This window comes from Fistularia commersonii, chromosome 14, assembly GCF_037954325.1.
Source record: "Fistularia commersonii isolate RoL2024-O1a breed Wild chromosome 14, RoL_Fcom_v1.0, whole genome shotgun sequence".
Classification (NCBI taxonomy): Eukaryota; Metazoa; Chordata; class Actinopteri; order Syngnathiformes; family Fistulariidae; genus Fistularia; species Fistularia commersonii.
In genome coordinates, this window is record NC_141297.1 from 5,314,102 (window position 1) to 5,335,695 (window position 21,594).

A 21,594-nucleotide genomic window follows, 5' to 3' on the forward strand; every position below is an offset into this window, starting at 1 on the left:
ACTAATAATAATCATTATAATAAAAATACAAATAACAACAATAATAATACAAATAATAATTATACAATTATCTTATTTTTGTTATTTTCCAAATTGTTTCTTTAACAGGTGAAATTACGATAATTATTTCCGGACACTCCTCTTCAACGGCTTCTTTTAAAAGAACCAGTCCGGATCTGGTCCTCCGGCACCGGGCACGGAAACTCAGCCGCACGTCGTCGGTTCTCCACGGTGGAAACATCCGCGGTCATCGGGAAGGATGTCCGGTCCGGTGAGGAGAAGAGCGAAAAATACAATAACGGTACAGATTCACTTCCGGGTACAGAGAAATCACGTGTTCCAATTTTCGCGTTTAAAAATACAATTATATTGATTTCACAGGAGAAAATAATAAAACACGATTGACACACATTTTTATATTTAAAAATAGTTTTATGTATCTTCTAATTTCCTTTGTGAGCAAAATTCCTTTTTTTTAAATTTGCATTAAGAGACAGTACACAAACATTTTTTGAAAAAAAAAATGACAGCCAAGAATTTTCTGAATGTTTGTAGGAAATCATTTGAATTCCTACAACACATTCCCCAGAATGAAAAATAAAGCAACTGAAATAGTTTTCCCTTTTTCATAACGTCTATTGACATTGAGGAAATATTGTCAGTCTTTGCTTTCCATATAGGAAACCGATGGAGCCTCAAGGTGATCAACGCTATGACATTGGCCTAATTCTAAAATTCACACACAAATATGACTTATTCACCATGATTTCAGTTGGACTCCAATTGAAAGGTCAGCAGTTCGGTTCCCTTCTTTCTTCGGACTGTATGTAAAGGTGTCCTCTGGCAAGACTCTGAGCCTAAGAATTAATGCCTTGCATAACAGCTTTGCCATCATTGGAATGTGCATATATATATATATATATATATATATATATATATATACCACATTCCAGATATATATATATATATATCACATTCCATATATATATATATATACATACATACACACATACATACATACATACATGTATGTATATATACATATATATGTATATACTATCATAAAATATCATATATATATATATATATATACATATATCTGTGCTTTATATAGCACCACAATATTTATGTCATGACACCTTACATATGGAGCAGATCTGAGGGTTGGGAGGGACAGGCACAAATGTTTCCTTATTACTACCAGTTCCGTGGATAGTTTGGATAGTTACATGGTAATATCTGAAATAATACAATGCATTGCATCAAGGCAGGCAACAGTGTGAGAAAAACTTGTGAAGACTTACAGAGAACGCTTGACCTCTATTATTGCCAACAAATGGTGTATAACAAAGTATTGAGACCAAATACTTATTTTTCACCATCATTTGCAAATAAATTCTTTAAAAATCAGGCAATGTGATTTTCTGGATTTTTTTTTTTCCTCATTCTGTCTCTCATAGTTGAAGTGTAACTATGATGAAAATTACAGGCCTCTCATCTCTTTAAGTGGGAGAACTTGCACAACTGGGGGCTGAGTAAATACTTTTTTCCCACTGTATATAGTGTATGAATCGATATATAACTTAATAAGTGAAGTATCCAAAATGCTGTTCAAGGTTTCCTACTTCTGCTCCATCTGCAAAGTTACAATTTTGTGAGAAACAGAAGAGAAAACATGGTTCCATAAATTTACTATCCCTAAAAAACAGTGTGCTTTACTGTTAACACTTGAGATTTGTGCGTGGCAAGAAACAAAAAAAAAAAGCACAAGGAAAAAGACCTCATGAAGACACTTGTTTTAGGGGCAGTATGTTCCTATTTCCATCATTTTATGATAGTATAATTATTTTGCCAAAAATCTTCTTATCAGATTTAAAGATTTGAATAAATGCTTCAAATTAGTGCATAAAAAAAAAATGTTTTTTTTTGCCTCTAACATGTATAAACACTCTTTTCAATAAATGACATACATATTATATAGGGGGGGGGGAAACATTCTCTGTAACGCAACATTGTTAAGCAATTCAGTCTTTATATAATTATATTTTCAAGACGGCAATATAAGAATCGGCAAATTGTGTGCATTTTCACGGTGTGCTGCTGGTCAAACGGTAACAATCTGCCTGGAGTCTTCCAAGTCCAACCGCTTGGCATCTCCAAAGATGAGGAAAACTGCAAGACCCATGACGTTGACTAGAATGATGACAGAGAACACCATGGCCCAGGACAGCGTGACCTCAATCACGTAGCCGGAGAGGTAGACCATCACCAGTCCTGTGCGACACACACATCGAACACATCCCAGGCACATCAGCATACATCAGGATTCATGCAACTAAATTGTCTATTTAAACTGTCTCCATGACTGCATGACATTAGGAGTTTGCACATCTGACGTTACACTCAACTTTAACATGCACATTTTGCTAATTCTGCATACACATCTGTGTACTGTTTACATTTCCCTGCACTGTTTGCATTTCCCCGCAATGTTTATATCTGGCCACAACAGTATGTTTATTATTTTTTTTTTGATCATTACCTATCGGGCTCCACTGCAGATGGCAAAATAAGAATTTCATTTTACAGGGAAACACATTTCTAGGCTGTATAAATGACAAATCTTGAATCTTGATACAGCAGACAGAGAAAAGGGGTCACTCTTGACTTATAAAATGTTTTAAGACCTGCATATTTTATGGTGCTATAACCTCTAAAATGTTATAGCTGAAAATTACCAAACCAGTCACGAATTTTTTTTTCTGAAAGAAATGTGAAATGTTTTTAACCGTTTATTTAATTCTCCTTCCATTCAGGATCCCCAGAAGTAAACAGAGGACTTCTGACTGCTTGAATCGATGCTCGCGCTCAGACAGACATGTGGAAATTTAGATTTGAAAATCAAAAACAAAGACAGGAAGAATTTGAAGACTAATATTTAATTTTGTTGACGTTTTGCCCTTGTCAAACATTTTGAGCCACATTTCAATGCTACAATAATATCATTTTTTGCTGTATTTTTGCAGCCCTTCGAATCTCTTTTCGCTCTCTCCCTGGAACTCGCATTCGTAACTAAATATAAGTAACAAATATAAGTTGTATTTTATATCATCAGAAGAGGAGGAGAAGAAATCGTGGACGCGCATGTAGCATGTACTGCTTTCCAAACTCCTGTCTCCAAAGTACAATAATGAGCTGCAATAATCTTTCCTCTGCATCATACTGGACAAAAAGAAGCTACAAATTCTGTCTTTTTAAATTAAATCGCCTATGGTAGTGTCGTGATTCTGATCTTGATGTTATTGAGTGATATAAACTATCAGACTGCACCACACAGTTAGATGCTCTGGAGTTAAAATCAGACTTAGGAGTTTTGGACACAGACAGAGGAGGCCCAGAGGAAGACCAGTGTTATTTACAGTATGGATATAGAAAGAGCACATAAAGTTAGCTGGTGTTATAAAGAAGATGCAGAGGAGAAGGTTGGATGGAGGAAGACGATTCACTGAAATGACCCCAAAGGAGAAGAAGAAGACAATCTAACCTCCATCATGTGAGTCTGTAACAGGTGTCACTTAAGCTCTGACTGTTTAATTCTAATATAATTATTTCCCAAGTACAGTAATTGTTTACTGTATTCTATTGTGCTTGTTTCTGCTCAAGGCATAAAGCTGGCCAGGTGATTATTAAAAATGGAAACCTATAGGATTATCAGATCTAACAATGAATGTATTATGGCTTCTTTTCTGACCAGATGTGACTTGTTGCACCTTTACAAATAGTGAGAAAACAGCAATGAAATCAATACATACCCATGAGGGCACCCATCATATTCATAAAACCTGTTGAGGATAAGCTATATCAATGATCAATTGTAATAACAAGAATGAAAAGTATGTAAAAAAAAAAGAAAAAATAAACACTGACAGTGACGTAAACTCACCATAGATGGCGCCAGCACATGAAGGACTGAGATCTTGGACATTCACAGACACGCCCCTGAAACAAAGTGAAATTCTTTTCACCCGAAGAATTACACAAGCTTTTACCCTGAACTCGGGTTGAAAGAAGTACCAGACTTGTGGGTCAGTTTGTTACTTTGTTGAAATGGAGTTACAAGGTCTAAGTAAAAAACAATAAAAATAATGGGAATATGGAGACTCCTCACAGAAAGCCCTTCCCGCCAGATTCAAACTACGGACCTTCTTGCTGTGAGGCGGAAGCTCTCACCACTGGTTAGTAAAATCCAAATATTGATTGGGCGTTATTGTTGCCGCCAGGAGTTTATTGATTTCAGCGACATGAGCACACACAGGACAGAACCTGACAAAATTTCTCAGATCATGACTCAGATTTCTGAATCTGATTGTTTATTTCTTAATGATTTAAGAAAATTATTATTATTTTTTTTTTTGTTTTGTTTTGCAATTTCCAATGAGTTGGCTTTATGCATACAAATTTTGAAGTTTCAAAAATGTATCAACATAAAAATTAAATTAAAAAAAAAGCATATTGTCAAGCTGATGATCAGTCAGAAACGGGTTTGCGTGTTTCATCCTCCAGTAACAGGAGGTTTTATTTCTCTGTCTGGGATAGTTTAACTTATCCGAAACAAGCCCGCGGGCTCGTCATCTGTTTACCGTCGTAGCCGTCATTTGGGTTTCGCATGGAGCCGAAGCGGCCAGACAAATGACCGATTTGAAGGTAATTAGAAGGAAACCTCTGGAAAACAATGCTATGCGGAAGATGCGTGCTGTGCAAACAAACAACAGTTGATTCGCAGCCCTGCTTTGACCGTTTATTTGTATGAACACTATATCAATTCAATCAGATTGATCAAGACGGGCATGAAATGTAAAATATCACAAACCCGGCATTCATTTCTTTGTTAGGTTAGTGCACCAAATTTGTGCAAATATGCTTCCAAATACTCAGGTACTTGTTCATTTTCTAAACTATAAACCGTATCTTCAGCAAAAATGCAGTTTCACATTGGAAATTAATTTAATTACCATACCCACAGATGAAGGTGGATATACTCATGTAGGCTGAGATCAGAACCACAGCGTTGGTGTAACTGACAGACCAAGACAGCAGCATCATGCATATACTTGACCCACCTATGGCAATGGTCTGCGGACGGAAAACACACACAGATGGTGTTGGCTCACTTGAATCTCCAATCTGTAATCTAAGCCTAAACAACAGAACAGGCACATAACCTCAATCCAAACCACAAGGTCAGATTTTGCAAAATTTCATGAAATTAGAAATAGCATTTAGTAAACACAGTTTGTGTACTGTTGAAAGAAGAACCAAGTCGACTTCTAAAGTGGCAATATAACTCAATTATGACTCAATAATCAATTTTTCAGGCCCCCGCCAAAAAATGAAAATAAAAAAATAGGCTCAAAACTCAGTACAGTATACAGACCATACTTTCCATACTCACCTGCATTATCTTTCTCACATGGATAACATAATACCCTGGAGCAAAAACAAATTAAGAACCCATAAAAAAGGGTGCTCAGATCTTTTCTTACTTTTTTAACTGAAATGTAGAGTAACTTTTAACAAGGGGTGATGATAAATACCTCGGCTGATGAGGAAATCTGACAACCATCCGCCAACGAGAGCCGAGGGAATCGAAATGAGCCAAGGAACCATGTTATACACCCATCCCTGCAAGAGTGGACAGGTTGTAGAAAGAAGCAAATCGATAAACAGATGACTTCTTTTACTGAGGTCATCTGAGCTGCTACCGAAGCGTGTGGAAAGGATTCCTTGAAGTATGTCGGCAGCCATGACAGCATAGTGTTGGAAGTACCGGACATGCACATGTGAGCAAAGACCATGGCACTTCGAGGAAAGACCACAGTGAAAAAGAGAGAGAGAATGTAAGAGAGGGAAAAAATCAGGGTTATAGTCAGCAACTCAAACCATCAAGCAGTGGGAGACAATGAAGGATTACTAAGATTTAAGCCGTACCAGACAGGTGGCTTCTTTAAAAGACTCTGCCAGTGTGCTCTGGACAAACTCCACGCTGAGTTGTTTCGAGTTTCCAGCTGTTTTGGGAGAGCCATACCTGAAATACACATCGCACGCAACACGTTAAATGGCGTGATGCTACTTTGGAAAGGACACAAACAAGGGGCAGGATGTATTTGGCTTGAAGGGTGAGGTGAAAACCGGCAGCCGCTCCATTCTACTGTATGCTGATGATCACCTGATGAGTTTGGAGGATGTTTGAGGTCATTGAAAGTGTGTAGTTTAATTTATAAAATCTTCTCAGCTTGTTTTTAGCATCCCTGTCCTGTTCGGAGCACTGATCTCTCGGAAATTAGAGAGCAGGCCGTTTTCCAGTTTGGCGATAAAGCATTGTTCAAGAGGGTTTAGTTCATTCCCCACTCCGCTTGATTGGCGGGGGATTTTTTTTTTTTAACATGAAAGACACTTATAATCTGTCTTACTACCACAAAACATTTGAAAACAAGGCAGATTTTTAGATTTGGACCGCTTAGGCAGGGTGTGAGATAATGCAGTGGAAGAATAAAGTAGCAAAATCTGAAAGTATGCAGACAGATGCCCAAACAGACAGCAGTCGCTGACATCTGAACAGCTGAATAGAAGGGACACTAGATCCAAAGCCCTGCTAATGGTCACAGCCTCCCTTGGCCGACCCTGAACGGACTACGCCTGCACGGAGCGGGGGATCTCCAAAGCACCAATAAAAGCCGGGAACTTTCAAGCAGATGAGGGACACAGCTGTGGATCAGTGCAGAACATCGCACATCCGCTCGAACGTATCCCACCTCCACACAAACATTGCAGCATCCCATAAAAATATCGCAACACCCAGGGACCCTATGGCTCGCGAGCTGTATATGGCTCTTCTGGTGATGCCATATGGCTCTCAGACAATTTTGAGTTGATAAAGAAAAAATCAGTTTGGAACTGATTTTAAAATACTTGTGATATTTCTTCATAATAATTTTAGGTTTAGATGGAGAAAGTTGATTCGCTGTGGCGACCCCTGAAGGGAAAAGCCAAAAGAAGAAGAAGAAGATTTCTTCATAATACTGTGTCATTTTAAAGTAAACAGAAATTAGTTTTGAAGATAAATTTCACGGGTCACCTGTTGGTCGGTTCAGGAACCATTGGCTTCCAACCACGTCCGGGTCATTGTAAAGGTGAAGAAATGAATTTTATCAAATAGCCAACTACTTTATCCGCATCAACCCTCGTAACGGAAAAGATGGCGACAAAGAAAAAAAAGACGATGATTACCGTGCATTCCAGGCTGCAGAGGAATTTGCATTTGGATCTGCGGTATGTCTAATATGCTATGATAAAATTGCATGGATGAAACGGTCAAATATAAAGCAGCACTTCGAGCAAATCCATGCAGCACCAGAGGTCGCATTAAAAGTAAGAGGTATTTAATTTTTTGTGCGTTAAAAATACTATATAGCTCTCGATGAAATATATCAAGAAATATTTGGCTTTTGTGGCTCTCCCAGTCAAAAAGGTTCCCGACCCCTGCCATAGACTGTGGCCGATGGACTCCAAGATGAGGAAGGATACAGTTTTACTGCTGTACTATGTATACATAGTCCTCTAATACAAACCTACTAGCAGTACCTTTTGCTCGCTCTAAGCGATCTCAGGCAAAACTGTTCTCAGTTCTACTACCTCAGTGGTGGAACAAACTTTCAGAAGCAACAAGACTAGCATCATCTATCTCAACCTTCAAGAAACAGGTAAAAACTGTTCTCTTTCAGGACTTTTTACTGCGCTGATGCCCCAGATCAGGTTAGGCAGCAAGTTAGGCTATGCAGTGTGTGTACGTTTGTGTATGTCTTTGTCAAAAAAAAAAAAAAAAACTCACCAACCCATGCTTACCGATCTGTATATTTCCTGTGCATTGTGTATTTGCAAGTGTATTTGCAGTCCCTATGTCCTCTATTGTAAGTCGCTTTGGATAAAAGCGTCTGCCAAATGCAATGTAATGTAATGTAATGTAATGTAGTCAACGTGTAACGGACCCCAGGACAAGTTTTGGTCAAACAGACATGCCGGTTCAAGGGGTATGACAACCCAGGATGTAACAAATCACTTCACCTTTCAGAAAAAAATACCACAGGACAAGCGCCCAGAGTCCGGCGAGGAGCCCAACGCCATAGAACATGCTCTCCCAGCCATGCTGGTCCAGTATCAGGGAGCCCAGCCCGCCTGCCAGCAGGGTTCTGACAGAAAAAAAAATAAGACATTTGATCAATTACAAATGAAATATTTATCAACACATTCATGTTTGCCACTGTTTAGAGCAAGCCCTCTTAAATGAACCCACACTAGCCTTATCATAATTTCCCCACTGTAACACTTTGTGTTTGTGTCTTTAATTTGATTGAACATTTATCCGTTGGTGAGTCACAAATGGTATTGATGGGCAGGTCATAGAGTAGGAGGCCAGTAAGGCCAAAGGGGGTCTTCAATTGTTTAGATCTTTTGAAAATTGGATTTATATTGTGTGTGTAATTCTATACAGTGTCTGAGATGTGTGTGCATGTATATAGTGTAACATGCACACAGGTGTAAACAACATACCCCATATAGGTACCACTATGCAGGGTGCTCATTAAAAATCCAGTTTCTCCTTTCTCAACACGCTGAGAACACAGGCTGACCAACGCCGGGAAAAATACACCTGGAAGAAGTAAACAGACAGAATGAATGTAGGCTCTACCAGACTGCCTGCACCACTGCCTCGAGCAAAACTCAGATTTCTGTCAGGAATAAAACTTCTTTAGGAAGTTGAGTTGAAACTAGCAACATACTCATGAGATTTATGCCTGCAGTTGAGGAAAATACCAGTTGTGTAACAATTTTCAGGCAAGACTTTTACCGTCATTAAACCAAAAAAAAAAAGAAGGCAGCTCTTGAGGTAAACATTTAAGATGAGGGCTCATTCTTTGCCTTCTTTTCCACAGTATACCTGAACGGAGCTGAAAGTGGAAAATAAAGCAGTGAAAGGAAAAATTCTCCAGACATCAAGACGGTCAACAAGATGGTCTTCATTGAGCCTACACGGTTTTTGCAGAGAGCGATGGCTGAGGGAACGATTGAGGCGGTCGGTTTTTAGAGAATGAGCCTCTGTTGCGCTCCTCCACTCGCTGTGATAATGGAGATGACTGACGCTTCGACCCCCAAATTTTTTTTTTCTAAAATAAAATAAGTTGCCAGCATGGTAGCGCAGTCGCTCACGGCACTAAAACCCTGGTTTGCTTCCGAATGGGGGCCTTTCTGTCTCCATTATCTCCCTGTGTCTACGTGGGTTCCCTTGAGGTTCTCTGGGTTCCTCCTGGTCCAAAAACATGTAGGAGGTTTACTGGAGACCATATATTGCACAGACATGTGAATGAAGGAGTGAATAGTTGCATGTCTATATGACATCTGAATGAATAAGTGAAAGGTTGTATGTCTCTATTTGACTTATGAATGAGCGGGTAAATAGTTGAATGTCACTATATGTGGCTCTGTGATAAAGTGGCGACCAGTCCGGGGTGAACCCCACCTCTTCCCCAATGAGAGCTGGACTAGTTTCCAGCCTCCCTGCAACCCTGGATGCAGAATAAGGGGTGTAGATAATGAAGGACTGACTTGTTGGCATGCTACATCGGGGGAAAAAAACTGTCATGATTCCCATTTCGATTATAGATTTGATTGTCCGTTACATCATACTCAATGTTCCAATTAGTCTGACAATAATTTAGTGGTAAATCTCATCACTGCGTCTGGGCCTCTGTTGTAACTACAGCCTCGATTTCAACACCAAGTCAGTCCGAGGAACGGAGATAAGCCCTGGGCGGTTTTCGAAGTCAGTGCGGTGAAATCAGTAATGCAGTACTTACCCTGTAGCAGACCCATGAGGAATCTGGCTGCCGTCATGAGGACCACGGTGTGACCCTCCAGGGCCAGAAGAGGGGTCCCGGCGGTGACCGCCGCCCACGAGGCTGCAGAGATGACCAAGACCAACTCTCCTCCCAGTCTAAGAGATGACATATCCACTGAGTCCCATTCTAATCTGACCCTTGATTAAAAAAAAAACATGAAACACAGCCACAGGGATTTCTTACTTGTCACTTGCGTGTCCGCCCAGGATCTGCGTGAAGCAGTATCCCCAGAAGAATCCGCCTAGAACGAGACCAGAATCGATCTTGGTCCAGTGGAAGGCGGCCGCCATGGTAACTGCACAGATTGGCGTCACCATCCTGGCACAATAAAGCAGGCAGGTCCCCAAGAACAGCATCACGATCCATTTTCTTGCCACATGTCTGAAGGACGAGAGAGTAATCAGGTAAAAAAAACCTGTTAAGTGCATTAAAAAAAAACAATCTAAAAAATCCCCAATTTTTCACAAAACAGATGGTTTATTCACAGCCAACATGAATGTGGATTTTTTTTTCTAATTGCATCTGATCTAATTCAGCAGTACTTGTCATCCCAAATAAATAAAACAAAATAAAATTAAATTAAATTAAATATATGTTGAGTTCATCCCTGCTGTCTTTACCCTGTGGTGTGATAAGGAAGGATTGTGGCGACAAAGGCAATTTGTAATTTTCATCCTTGAATACCAACAAAAACTGACAACTTCCTGGTGCCATAATGCTCCCAACCTAAACAACGCCCCCAGCCATGGGGGTGAGAATCAACCCTCTCCATCTAACCCAGGGGTGTCAAACTCATTTTGGTCCAGGGGCCACATAAGGCCTAATTTGATGTCAAGTGGGCCGGACCAGTAATATCATAGTGGAATTACCTGGAATTAACACTAAGTCTACTCAGCATTAGCATAGCTTAGCATAGCACTAACAATGCCAGACGGGTATTTTGCCATCAGATGTTACCCCTCTGGGTAACATCTGATGGCCCCCAGATGACCAAAGTAACAATATCACAACAATATCACAACAATAGCACTTTCAACTGGCAAAATACATATTTTATTGCCTGTTTATATATTGTATAGTTATTTTATTGCCTATCTGTATATTTTATATATATTGTCTATTTTGTACAGTTTTATATCTTTATTATCTTCCCAGGACTACAGATGGAAATTAGCTATGAGCTACAATCTGGTACAAAGATCTCTGCCTCTGTGCTTAATGTAATTGTACACTGTCCTGATAACCTTCTAAACAAACAAACAAACAAGTCCAAAATTTTCCTTTCTTTTAGTGTAAAGGAGTATAGGTGAATGATGAAAAATTGTTGAATGTAATGAACCGTTGACAATTCATGAGGAAAATAAGACTAATTTCAATAACACTAAGCCTCACCTCTATCTTCTCAGTTCTCTGTGCATTTTGTTGTATTTTTCGCAATTGTGAGTCTCATAGTGGTACCGAAAGTTGCTGCATCCACACCAAGCATACAGGTTACGACACCAAGCATGAGGACATCTTGGTGATGAGGGAGTCAGGGCCAACGGAAAAGCAGGCACATTTCTAACAATAAGTAAAAATGCTATTTACAGACCCAGAAGCCGCATTGCTGCCATCTGCTGTAAGTTCTGAGTCACATAGTGTTGTGCCATGTTGCTAACACTGACCAAAGCAGTGCACCCCTAGTAAACAATATGGTGTGGTGTTTCAACGATGAAATAATGGCGGACGCATATAGGAGTTCGATCCTTTAATTTGAAACAAACAAAATACAGCCAGAACTTGAACATCCGGGATCATCTATATATACCGAGTTTAGCCACCCCCTCAACCGTTAGTGCCGTGGGGTGAGAGACCGCGCCCTTTTGTGTCCGCCACACAGCCCCGACATGCACAGGACAGACGAGAACCCGCGACAAGCAATCTGATACAGGGTTGAACTTCCCAGCCTACTGGGAGGTGTCGCTGCTGGCGGGCAGACCACGGCTCGGCAACTCTCGACATGGCAAAAGTCAACCACTTGTGATCCACATACGCCGTGAAGGAGCGACCCTCCAGAAGAAAACAGAAGTGCCGCGTAGCCAGATGCAGTGCCAACAAGTCCTTGTCGAAAACACTGTATTTGCGTTTGCTGTCCCTCAGTTTGCGGCCAAAGAAGGCAAGCGGCTGCTAAGTATCTGCCACCCACTGTTCGACCACAGCCCCCACTGCCACATCAGACGCATCGGTCGTCAATGCTATTGGCGCCATGGGCGCAGGATGGGCGAGGGCGCGAGGGCGCGCTCAGCCCCGTTTAAAGCCAAAACCTGTTCCGGAGTCCAGTCAACCCCAGCACCGAGTCCATGAGCCATTGAAAGGTCTGGGCGGCCCCCTTCAACCCGAAGGGCATACGAAGAAAGTCGAACTGACCAAACAGGGTGATCACTGCAGTATTGCATGTGCAGGTACCTGGTGATAACCACGCACCAGGTCGACCTTGGAAAATATGGTGGTGCCCGAAAGCCGCACGGAGAAATCCTGGATGTGGGGAATGGGGTAAAGGTCACCCATGGTAACGTCGTTCAACCTACGATAGTTGCCACACAGACGCCAAGACCCGTCAGCCTTGGGCACCATGTGAAGTAGGGAGGCCCACGGACTATTAGACCGCCTCACGATCCCCAAACGCTCCATGGTAGCGAACTCCTCCCGAGTAGTCGCTTGTTTGGCAGCGTCCAGGCGCCTTGCCCGCACATAAACCGGTGGCCCCGCAGTGGGGATAAAATGCTCCACTCTGTGTCTCAATGAACCAAATATGGGCGTCGTCAGCGACAGAAAATCTGCCGACAACCAATGATAAACATCCCCTGAAACCAAAAAATTGGCGTGTGCAAGAGGCCGAAACTGCTCTGTCTTGCAGGGATAGGTAGCAAAAGACAATACGTCAATAAGGCGGCAGTTTATGACGTCCACTAACAGGCAGTTGGTGCACAAAAAGTCCGTGCCGATAATGGGGGTCGTGATCGCGGCAATCACAAACTCCCACTCAAAATGGCGGCCATCAACGCGAACTGACAACGACCGTGAACCGAAGTTGTCTATGGCGGACCCGTTCGCAGCACTCAACTGCGGTCCACTCCCTCTGGCCCGCATGTCCTCTCTTGTTGGTGGAATAAGGTTCTTCTGCGATCCAGAGTCAACCAGGAACCTGAGCCCGGACCCGGAGTCCTTGACGAACAACAGCTGTGGACGCCAGCTCCGCCATTTTCCGGCTTCGTGAACAAGCTAGGCGGGACACACCGCCGTGCTCTGCCACCGAATCGCTGGTAGAAAAAAACAGAGGCCCGTCCGACGTCTCCTCGGCGCAGAGCACCATACAGCACTTTGTCCTGTTAATCTTCCATGTTACCAGGCCTGCAAACTGCCATCCTGTGCTGTCTGGCTACACTCTCACTTACCACTATCAATCTCCTTCAGATTACCTCGTCTCTACAAGATGTAGACTACCTGGATGCTCCTACCTCTGCTGTTATAAGTTACCCTATGCTCCTGTCTATTCTGGAAAAAAGCATTCATTTTCATCCTTTTTGCAAAGTCTACCACCATCTGTCCCACAGCTTTCCTATCCTGGATACCAAACCTGCCAATCAGATCTTGATCACCTCTATTGCCTGCACCAGCATGTCCATTGAAGTCTGCACCAATTACCACTCTCATCTCTGGGGATATTCTGCATCGCTTCATCGAACTCATTCCCGAACTTCTCCTTCTCCTCTAACTCACACCCACCTGTGGGGCATAGCCACTCATTACATTGAGCATCATGCCTTCAATTTCCAATTTCAGACTCGTAAGTCTATCTGACAGTCTTTTCACCTCCAAAACATTCACCACAAACTCCTTCAAAATAACTCCTACTCCATTTCTCTTCCTGTCAGTACCACGATAGTACAACTTGAAACCTGCTCCTAAGCTTCTGGCCTTAATACGTTTCCACGTGGTTTCCTGGACACACAGTATATCCACCTTCCTTCTGTGCATTATGTCAAACAACTCTCTACCTTTTCCTGTAATCATCCCAATATTGAAAGTCCCTATTCAGTCCCATGTAATTCCTCTTCCCTCTCTTTCTTCGACCCACAGTAGCCCAATTTCCACTGGTACCCAGTGGTGCTCATTGTTAAGTCGGGCCTTGACCCATCAGGTATGAGATGCTTAGGTTTGATTCGCATATTTGGTTTTGGCACAAGTTATACGCCAGATGCCCTTCCTGACGCAACCCTCAGCATTTATCCGGGCTTGGTAGCAGCGAGGGGAAACTGGCCTGTGCCCCCCCGAGGCTGCATTTAGTGTCCGCCACAACCCTTACACTTAAACTCATCCCAAGGGATCAAACTGTAGGCCAGCAGGTCTTTAGGCTCAGGTGTAAACACCTGCAGGACACACCGAGGCCACTTGTAACTACATTCTGATACAAGTTGGAGCACAAATGTGTCCATTGGCTCATTGAAGGACATCTTGCCTCCCCTTTCGCCAGTTATCTCCAAGTGTTATCACCGCTCATCGACCTTGAGACAGAAGCACTTTTAATATTTTCCCAACGGCATTTTCACAGGGAATCTGAGAAATGACTGGAATTCTGTAAGTAAAATTTCCCCTTCCTCTTCTGGTTTCAGATGGAAGGAAAACCTGGCATCTCACATCTACAGCTGAAGTGGAGGATGGTATTTCACTAAAACTGAGTAAGTCATGATAAGTCATGATATTTAAAAATAAGAATTCACAATTCTTTTAATGTAAGAATTCAGACAATTCCTGACTTTTCTCAAAATTTCAACATCTTATTCGACATCCTCATCTTGTTATGTCCATATTAAATTTGGGAGGTACATCCCTGTTTAACCTTTCTTTCTATATCATTCTTGTGTTAAACCTTAACATGTTAGCATCTCTCCCTCCACGTCTGGACATTGACATGAGTTCAAGGTGTTGATTTCCACCAACGTGCAGCTGCGAAGTCGTGAGTCACTGCTTATGCAAATTAATGACACGTTAGGACAAGGAAGGAATTTTGTTAACAGGGGCCAATTCCATTTTCATGACTCTTCAACAAAACACCTTTGGGCATAAACTCCATGACAGAACTGAGGTTTAGTATTATGTATTAGGCAAGATTATCTTGATACCAATTTACACCGTTTTATTCCCGTATCAATCTTCCCACATTCCACATCTGCACCTAATGCACATAACCAATTGAATCACCATTGATTTAGGAGTCGGTGCTCACCTGGGCCAAAGGTTTGGGTCCTCCTGCCTCCACTGCCTGGAGCCAATAGCCTCATAAGCTTGACGATCCAGCAGGGAAGCGGAACACCTAGTATTTCCATGTCGTGGTATTTGCTGACCAGCCATTCAGAGAAAGCTGGCCCCTTCTGTTACCTGTGCTGGTGTTATATCCATCCAGGTGCTACACTGCTTAAAAACCAAATGCAAACAAGCCAGACAGGTAGGACGAGCTGAGACAAAGAGCAGCCAGTAGTGATTCCAGACCCACGCATTACAGAACACAGCAAGAAACCTCGTTGTGGATAAACGAGAAAATGAAAAACAACTTTATGGTTCACAAAAGTTGTGTTTATTTCAATATCTGCAAATCTGATCTTAAAAATGTTGAATAATAAAAGGGATGTGAGCTTCTGGGTTCAGTATTATGTAATTCGTCATCTATAAAGACAATACGACCTCAAAATAAATTAAGGATGGACAACTAGCAGCAAGTCTTTTTTTAAAAAAAAAATAAACAAAACAAACAAAACAAGCACGAGAGCCTTTCCTCTGTGAATAAAAGATACATCTGCATGCAGCTGAAGTGGGAATACCGACGGCTTTGGAAGCGGCTAAACAGACAGCACATTATGTGTGACCTTTTTAACAGCACAAGATCAGATTCAAAATGTGATTGATTCAATAAGGATTATTAATTAGAAAAAGACAGAGCCCAGGCTGAGTGGTTCTGAATTTGAAAGGTGTCATAATTATCAAACAGCATGTCTTGGATGGATCTGCCCCACCCCCACAGGAATCCCACCTACATTACTGACCTATATTCCACCAATGTCAAAACCAAAAACATAAATGTTGAACACCATCAGATGAGGGAGTGCTCCCAAAGGTGCAATGTGGTGAGATAACCAGTCTGTCAAGAGCCATTTTTACTTTCAGAGACACGCAGGTGCTAATTGAAGCGTCTTTCAGTCACAGAAAAACGGAGGAACGTTTAATGACATTTGCAAATCACAGGTAAAGAAAGCCAGATGGCCACTGATTGACAAACCACCAAACAGCGTACTAAATAAAACTGCAATATCAAATCATTTATAAACTCTCTCTTTGCATCAATTGAAAAATATTCAAATTTGTGATAAGAAGTTGAAACATATTTTCTGTGTTTTTTTTTAAACAAAGGCAGTGGTGTGTGCCATCTCAACCTTAACATTTCCTCATTAAAAAAGAGAACAAACAGAGAAACACAGAATTAATAGGTATTTGTGTATCTGCTGTTCTGTAGTTTAAACCTTGCCCACAATGCTACCCCCCCTTCCCCACCCAGTGCAGCGGCCTAGAGTTAGGCTCTGAACTCATCATGTTGCAAACATTGTTCCTTTCAGCCAACCGCTTTCTTCCTGGCAAAAAACAATGTGGTGGTGGAGACGATGGTGACAATAATTAATACTACTGGCTTCGGCTTTATAAAGACAAAATATAAAATAGCGATTTTGATTTCTGTTGTCTCTAAGTTTGACCTTAAGCTCTAGGATCAGTATTTGAACTAAATAGTTTTTGTCACTTTGCAAATACAGCAATTTACAGTTTGCACATTTAAATGAGTTAAATCCGGCCTCTCCTAGATGTCACATGAAAGAAAAGAAAAAAACAACGTAGCTTTTGTTTATACATATATGTTACCTGGCTGTCACACAGTCACTGACTGATCATAAATTAAGGGGACGTGGAAGGTGGCGGTCCTCGTCTCTTTTGTTCACTTGGGGTCCTCGATGGTGCCCGTGCTAAGGTCAGTCATTTTGGGATATTTCACCTTCTTCTGGTCCAGCTCGTTCTGCGCCCACAGCAGCAGCTTCAGGAGTTTAGCCAGCTTGGGCGTCGACTCTCTGTTTTCATAGTCCAGCACGGCTTGGTTGACCTCGCTCCACACCTGCACGGCACCACGGCAGACATGCACAAACAAAAGCACACATTTCTTGCAACTTCCTCCACAAACATACATATCCCACAACTAGGAACTGTTTACCAACCTCCGCTCAATAAAAAAAAAAGAAAAAAAAAAAACGTACATTTTTATGTTTGTCAGTTTAGCTAGAGTCTTCAGGGTTGTTGTAGAAGTCTTTAATGACCTGTGATGAGGAACAAGAAACACACCGGGGACGCCTAAAGAGGAACCGCACATTGCTTTTTGGTCTAAAATCCGCACGTTTCTTCCAACACCTATTCAACAAATCAAAATACTTCTGAGAAAAAAAGCTAGAATTCTAAGATGAAAGAGAGAGTTCTATTTAACAAAAGGGAAGGAATAATGAGACGAGAGCCAACACAATGTGAATTCTGATGAAGGGGGGCATAAGGCTGAGATTAACATCGGAATTCTGAGAATCAATTTTGATTTTCTTATCTCGGAACGCTGATATTTAATCTAATTTATAACAATAGTTGAACACACACACAATTGCCAGAAATAAAGAGCACGAAAATGTTTTAGGGAGACTAATGATTTTTTTTCCTTTCCTTTCTATTTCCTCTGTCCCTGAGGTTTTATGGCAACTGTCATCCACTGAATTTCATCACAGTTGTCTGTTTTCCCCCTATTCCTTCTACTTTTTAACCTTTGAATTTTTCTCACTGACAGTAAATCCTCTTCAACAGGTATTCATTTAATCATCAATGAAATACTGACATTAAATTACAGGGCAGCGGACTGTTAAATATTAATCAAAATTATAATATTAATAAATAACATTATCCAAATGCTAAGAGTAGCTTGTATTATACTGAAATTGTTGACAACTGTTTCAATATTAAAAAAATTAAAATGCGAGGTAATAATTACAGTTTAATTTAAAGGGATTACAAATCCCATTACTGAACATCACCAACATGTTGACCATTGATTGGGTTGTGACCTTTTAGACAGTGCCTTACTTAATTCTTCTCCATGTGAAGATCTGCCTTAGAAATTTATGCTTACAGGGATTTTTGTTGGGTTAATTTCCATGACGAAGTGAATAACCATTATGAACATTATTTCTGGATGAAAGTGTGCAATAGTAAACAATTTACCTTTTGCCGTTGCATCATGTTGAGCAGGTCTCCAAAGGGTGACTCTTCGGGGTTGTCGAAGGCCAAGAGGGCCAGTGTTCTCTCCATCTCTGTCAGACACTCGCGACTCTCCTCCCCCTGCTCAGCCAGCTGTGTCTGGGCGAACTCCAGCGCTGACTCTGTCTCCCTTAGCCTGATTAACTCAATCAAATGTTGCTGCTGCACAAGGGGAAATGAAGTGCAAACAGCGAATGAATGGTGAAGTTCGGGCATACATTTGCAATTTAGCCACAATGATGACAAACAGTACAGTCCTATTATGTGCAGGGTTGGCTGGGTTATTACTGCAGCTGGGAAGTAATCATAAACTCGACTGTGATATATCGAGTGTTTTACTGGTGAAAATTGTTTTTCTTAATGGACATATATATAACGCACATATAATAAACAATAGACTGAACATTCCAATTCACATATGCTGTACGTTCAATAAGATACAAATACATGTGGACTTTAACTCCTAATTATTTATTTGCATTGAGCATCTTAAGTGGTTTTCCACACTAACCAGAGATTGCAAAACACATTTACATGTGGATCTGCTCTATGAAGTTATTTCCACAGAGAATGCCACATAGGTGGCTGCAAAGGGATGAAAGGGTTAAGTTTTCGTTCACAACTCATTACTAAGCTAAACACTGCAGCACTGTCGCTGCATTTTGTCACTGCTGTTCAGAGAGAATGTCTTCTTTGTTCATTTCCATACTCTGTCAACATCACATCTTTAATTCTAAGACTACCATCTTCAGTCTAACACTTCAAACAGTGGCACCGATTGAAAAAAAAAAAACAGAAACGCTGATGGCTGATACAAAGCTTTGTATGGACATACCTGCAGATGAAAATACAGGTATCGGTTTGTATCCAGCAGCTCTGGGTGAAGGCTGTTGATGAGTGCAATCGCTTCCTGGATCTGTCCCTTCAGGATCATCTCTCTGATCTTTATCCTTTCATCCAGAGAGTCCAGGTCCACACTGGGCTCAATGCCAGACTCCATCCGGAATTTCTCTGCAGCCTCTTTAAAACCCTCTTGAAACACATGATACAGATGAATTGTGAGCAGACAACTTTTTTGTCTACTTTTTCTTTGCATCATTAAAGGCCATCCCAGATCAAAACTGGTTTCTTCTAATTGTTTTCCACATTTGAATATTTAAGTTACAGTGCTCTGTGGGGAATGATGTGTTTGCGGATTGTTGAAGCCCGCTTTGTTCTTTAGTCAGGAAAATGTGAACTTCTGTGTTAAATGTGATATGGCATTTTGTATTTTTCAACATTCTTGGGGTGTAATTATATACCAAAATGAATCTACATGTTAATTAAATGATCAAAAGTAAATAAATAACTACAATCAGCCATATCAACTCATTTTACTTTAAAATGTCATAATTTCAATGACATTTAACTAAATAACAGTTCTATAATATTTTCATATATTGCATTTTAGAAGAAGGAATTGAGCAAATTCGTGAATTACATAAAATATTAACTTGTAAATTGTTCATGGAGTGATTTAAATGTAATTGATGGCTTGCATGCACTTATGAAGTCCAATATCAGTTTGAGGCTCCTAAGTTACCACAAAATTATATCCAAATTGAACATTTTAAAAAGTAAGCATTACAATGAATTAGACCCCTACTACTCAAGCATGAAAGTTAGGTGACACCAACAATGAGAAAATGGTTTGACAGACTAAAATATTGACTCATCTATGTCTATTTTCCGAGAGGGACTTGGCCAATAATAGAGGCACAACAACAAGGTTAAAAGGACTACAACAATACAGACATAAACAAACTCATACACAACAATATACACATAAGTGTGTTTATTACAGGAAAAACAGTAAGTGGCATTTTATTGATGTTTGCACACTTTTCTATCAAAAACGACTGGTATTTATTGGGCTTTTAGGCATTTGTGTTGTGATCCTGCCTCACCTGTCACCAGGTAATTCATAATGAGCCGATTCATGTCCGCCCTCTGAATGTGCACGTTGTTTAACTTGTCCATCCACTCTTCTTTTGTGATGTCTTCTGGCTTTTCAGCATAACTCATCATTGGGATCCTGTTGAAATGAGAGATTTTTTTTCTTTTTTGAGCAAGACTGACACGGCTTGGCCGCTCCGCGTACCTACATGAACGGCGACATTAACGTTATACGTTATAGCCGAACACAGACCCGATAACGAAAGAGCGAGACATGACGCTCGTCACACGATTGTTTTGGTCGATTATGCAACAAGACACGTAGTATTTCCGTGCCAAAAATAGCAGCTAACGCCGCTGCATCACCACGGAAAGTAATTCGGATATCCTCCCAACGATTCCAAAACAAACCCGTTTCCTCCCGGGCAGCAGCCCGGGCTAGTTAGCCGAATGTGTGCCTTTCTAGAACCTACCGTGCCAACACAAGGTCCGACGTTTGTCCCTAGCTCGCAGTCGTAAGAGGAAAAAAATACCACAAACAAACAACAACGAGCAAATTGTCACGGGGCTTTCAAGTAAAACAAAAACTGTAAAACCGCTGGATCACAATCAAGCTTTTCGCGGTTAGCAAACTAACCAAGCTAATGCTGAAACCTCGCGATAGGAGCGGCGGTTGTGCGAGCGCGTGGATTGGTGCGGGTCGTGACGTCACGGTTGCCGAGGAACAGTTGCCTTCTGTCCACTGTACCCTCGTCAGAACTCGCTCTATTCTTTGATTTTTTCTTTCTTTTAAACAACATATGTTTTGTTCCTTTGGAAGAACGTTAGCAAGACATGATGAAACACAATACGTTGGCAACGTCATAGAATCTGTACAGTTAAAATGGTTTACAGTTTGACAATGCGTAGATGGTATTTGATTAAATCAAATAAATTTGATTAAATCATTAGATCAATCTTTGTAGTTACTGCTAACAGTTAAGACAATTCATATTTCATTATATTTCTTATTCTTCCTCCTTTCTACTATTATCTATTACTGTTATGTTTTTTTTTAACTTGAAAATCAGGCACAATTTCCTTCGGGATTAATAAAGTTGTTCTCATCTCATCTCATCTCATCTCATCTCATCTCATCTCATCTCATCATTATTGCACAATATTTGGTATTCATATTTGTATTGACATTATCTTACCTTGCTACATCATTTCCAATGAACTCACTCTGCACAGAACCACCGCCATCACAACACATGTAGAACCTGTGCCGCCATGCCCAAACACCATGCCGTGACCTGATCTTTGGTTTTGAACGAAAACCTTATGCTTGGATTCTATC

General features: G+C 40.9%; 2 protein-coding genes across 3 annotated transcripts; both read right to left on the minus strand.

Moving 5' to 3' along the window:
- Positions 1–996: 996 nt before the first annotated feature.
- LOC147227031 (voltage-gated purine nucleotide uniporter SLC17A9-like) lies at positions 997–15,421 on the minus strand. The gene is made up of 13 exons (XM_086159158.1): positions 15,220–15,421; positions 10,137–10,334; positions 9,912–10,048; positions 8,608–8,707; positions 8,122–8,246; positions 5,989–6,085; positions 5,763–5,859; positions 5,595–5,682; positions 5,453–5,487; positions 5,018–5,133; positions 3,944–3,999; positions 3,813–3,842; positions 997–2,274 (listed from the first exon to the last, which is right to left on the minus strand). The coding sequence occupies exons 1-13, from the start codon at positions 15,342–15,344 to the stop codon at positions 2,105–2,107; spliced, it is 1,374 nt and encodes a 457-aa protein (XP_086015284.1). The 5' UTR covers positions 15,345–15,421; the 3' UTR covers positions 997–2,104.
- Positions 15,422–15,544: 123 nt separating this feature from the next.
- On the minus strand, positions 15,545–20,915 carry LOC147227032 (glucose-induced degradation protein 8-B homolog). Of its 2 annotated transcripts, XM_086159159.1 has the most exons (5): positions 20,729–20,915; positions 20,267–20,394; positions 19,156–19,352; positions 18,285–18,482; positions 15,545–17,145 (listed from the first exon to the last, which is right to left on the minus strand). In XM_086159159.1, exons 2-5 carry the CDS (start codon positions 20,385–20,387, stop codon positions 16,972–16,974), a joined length of 690 nt encoding a protein of 229 aa, XP_086015285.1. In that variant the 5' UTR covers positions 20,388–20,394; positions 20,729–20,915; the 3' UTR covers positions 15,545–16,971. The 2 variants fall into 2 exon arrangements, with proteins under 2 accessions (XP_086015285.1, XP_086015286.1); XM_086159160.1 differs by lacking the exon at positions 20,729–20,915 and having other exon boundaries at positions 20,267–20,632.
- Between the last annotated feature and the right edge of the window lie 679 nt (positions 20,916–21,594).

Excerpts from the sequence above, each read along its gene's own strand:
- LOC147227031 (XM_086159158.1), bottom strand. The coding sequence starts at position 15,344 with ATGGCTGGTCAGCAAATACCACGACATGGAAATACTAGGTGTTCCGCT. Across the intron at positions 5,683-5,762 it reads AATCCTTTCCACACGCTTCG|GGATGGGTGTATAACATGGT; the intron begins GTAGCAGCTCAG and ends CCACTCTTGCAG. Across the intron at positions 3,843-3,943 it reads ATGTGCTGGCGCCATCTATG|GTTTTATGAATATGATGGGT; the intron begins GTGAGTTTACGT and ends TATCCTCAACAG.
- LOC147227032 (XM_086159159.1), bottom strand. The coding sequence starts at position 20,387 with ATGATGAGTTATGCTGAAAAGCCAGAAGACATCACAAAAGAAGAGTGG. Across the intron at positions 19,353-20,266 it reads TATGAATTACCTGGTGACAG|AGGGTTTTAAAGAGGCTGCA; the intron begins GTGAGGCAGGAT and ends ATGTGTTTCAAG. Across the intron at positions 18,483-19,155 it reads ACCTGTATTTTCATCTGCAG|CAGCAACATTTGATTGAGTT; the intron begins GTATGTCCATAC and ends CCCCTTGTGCAG.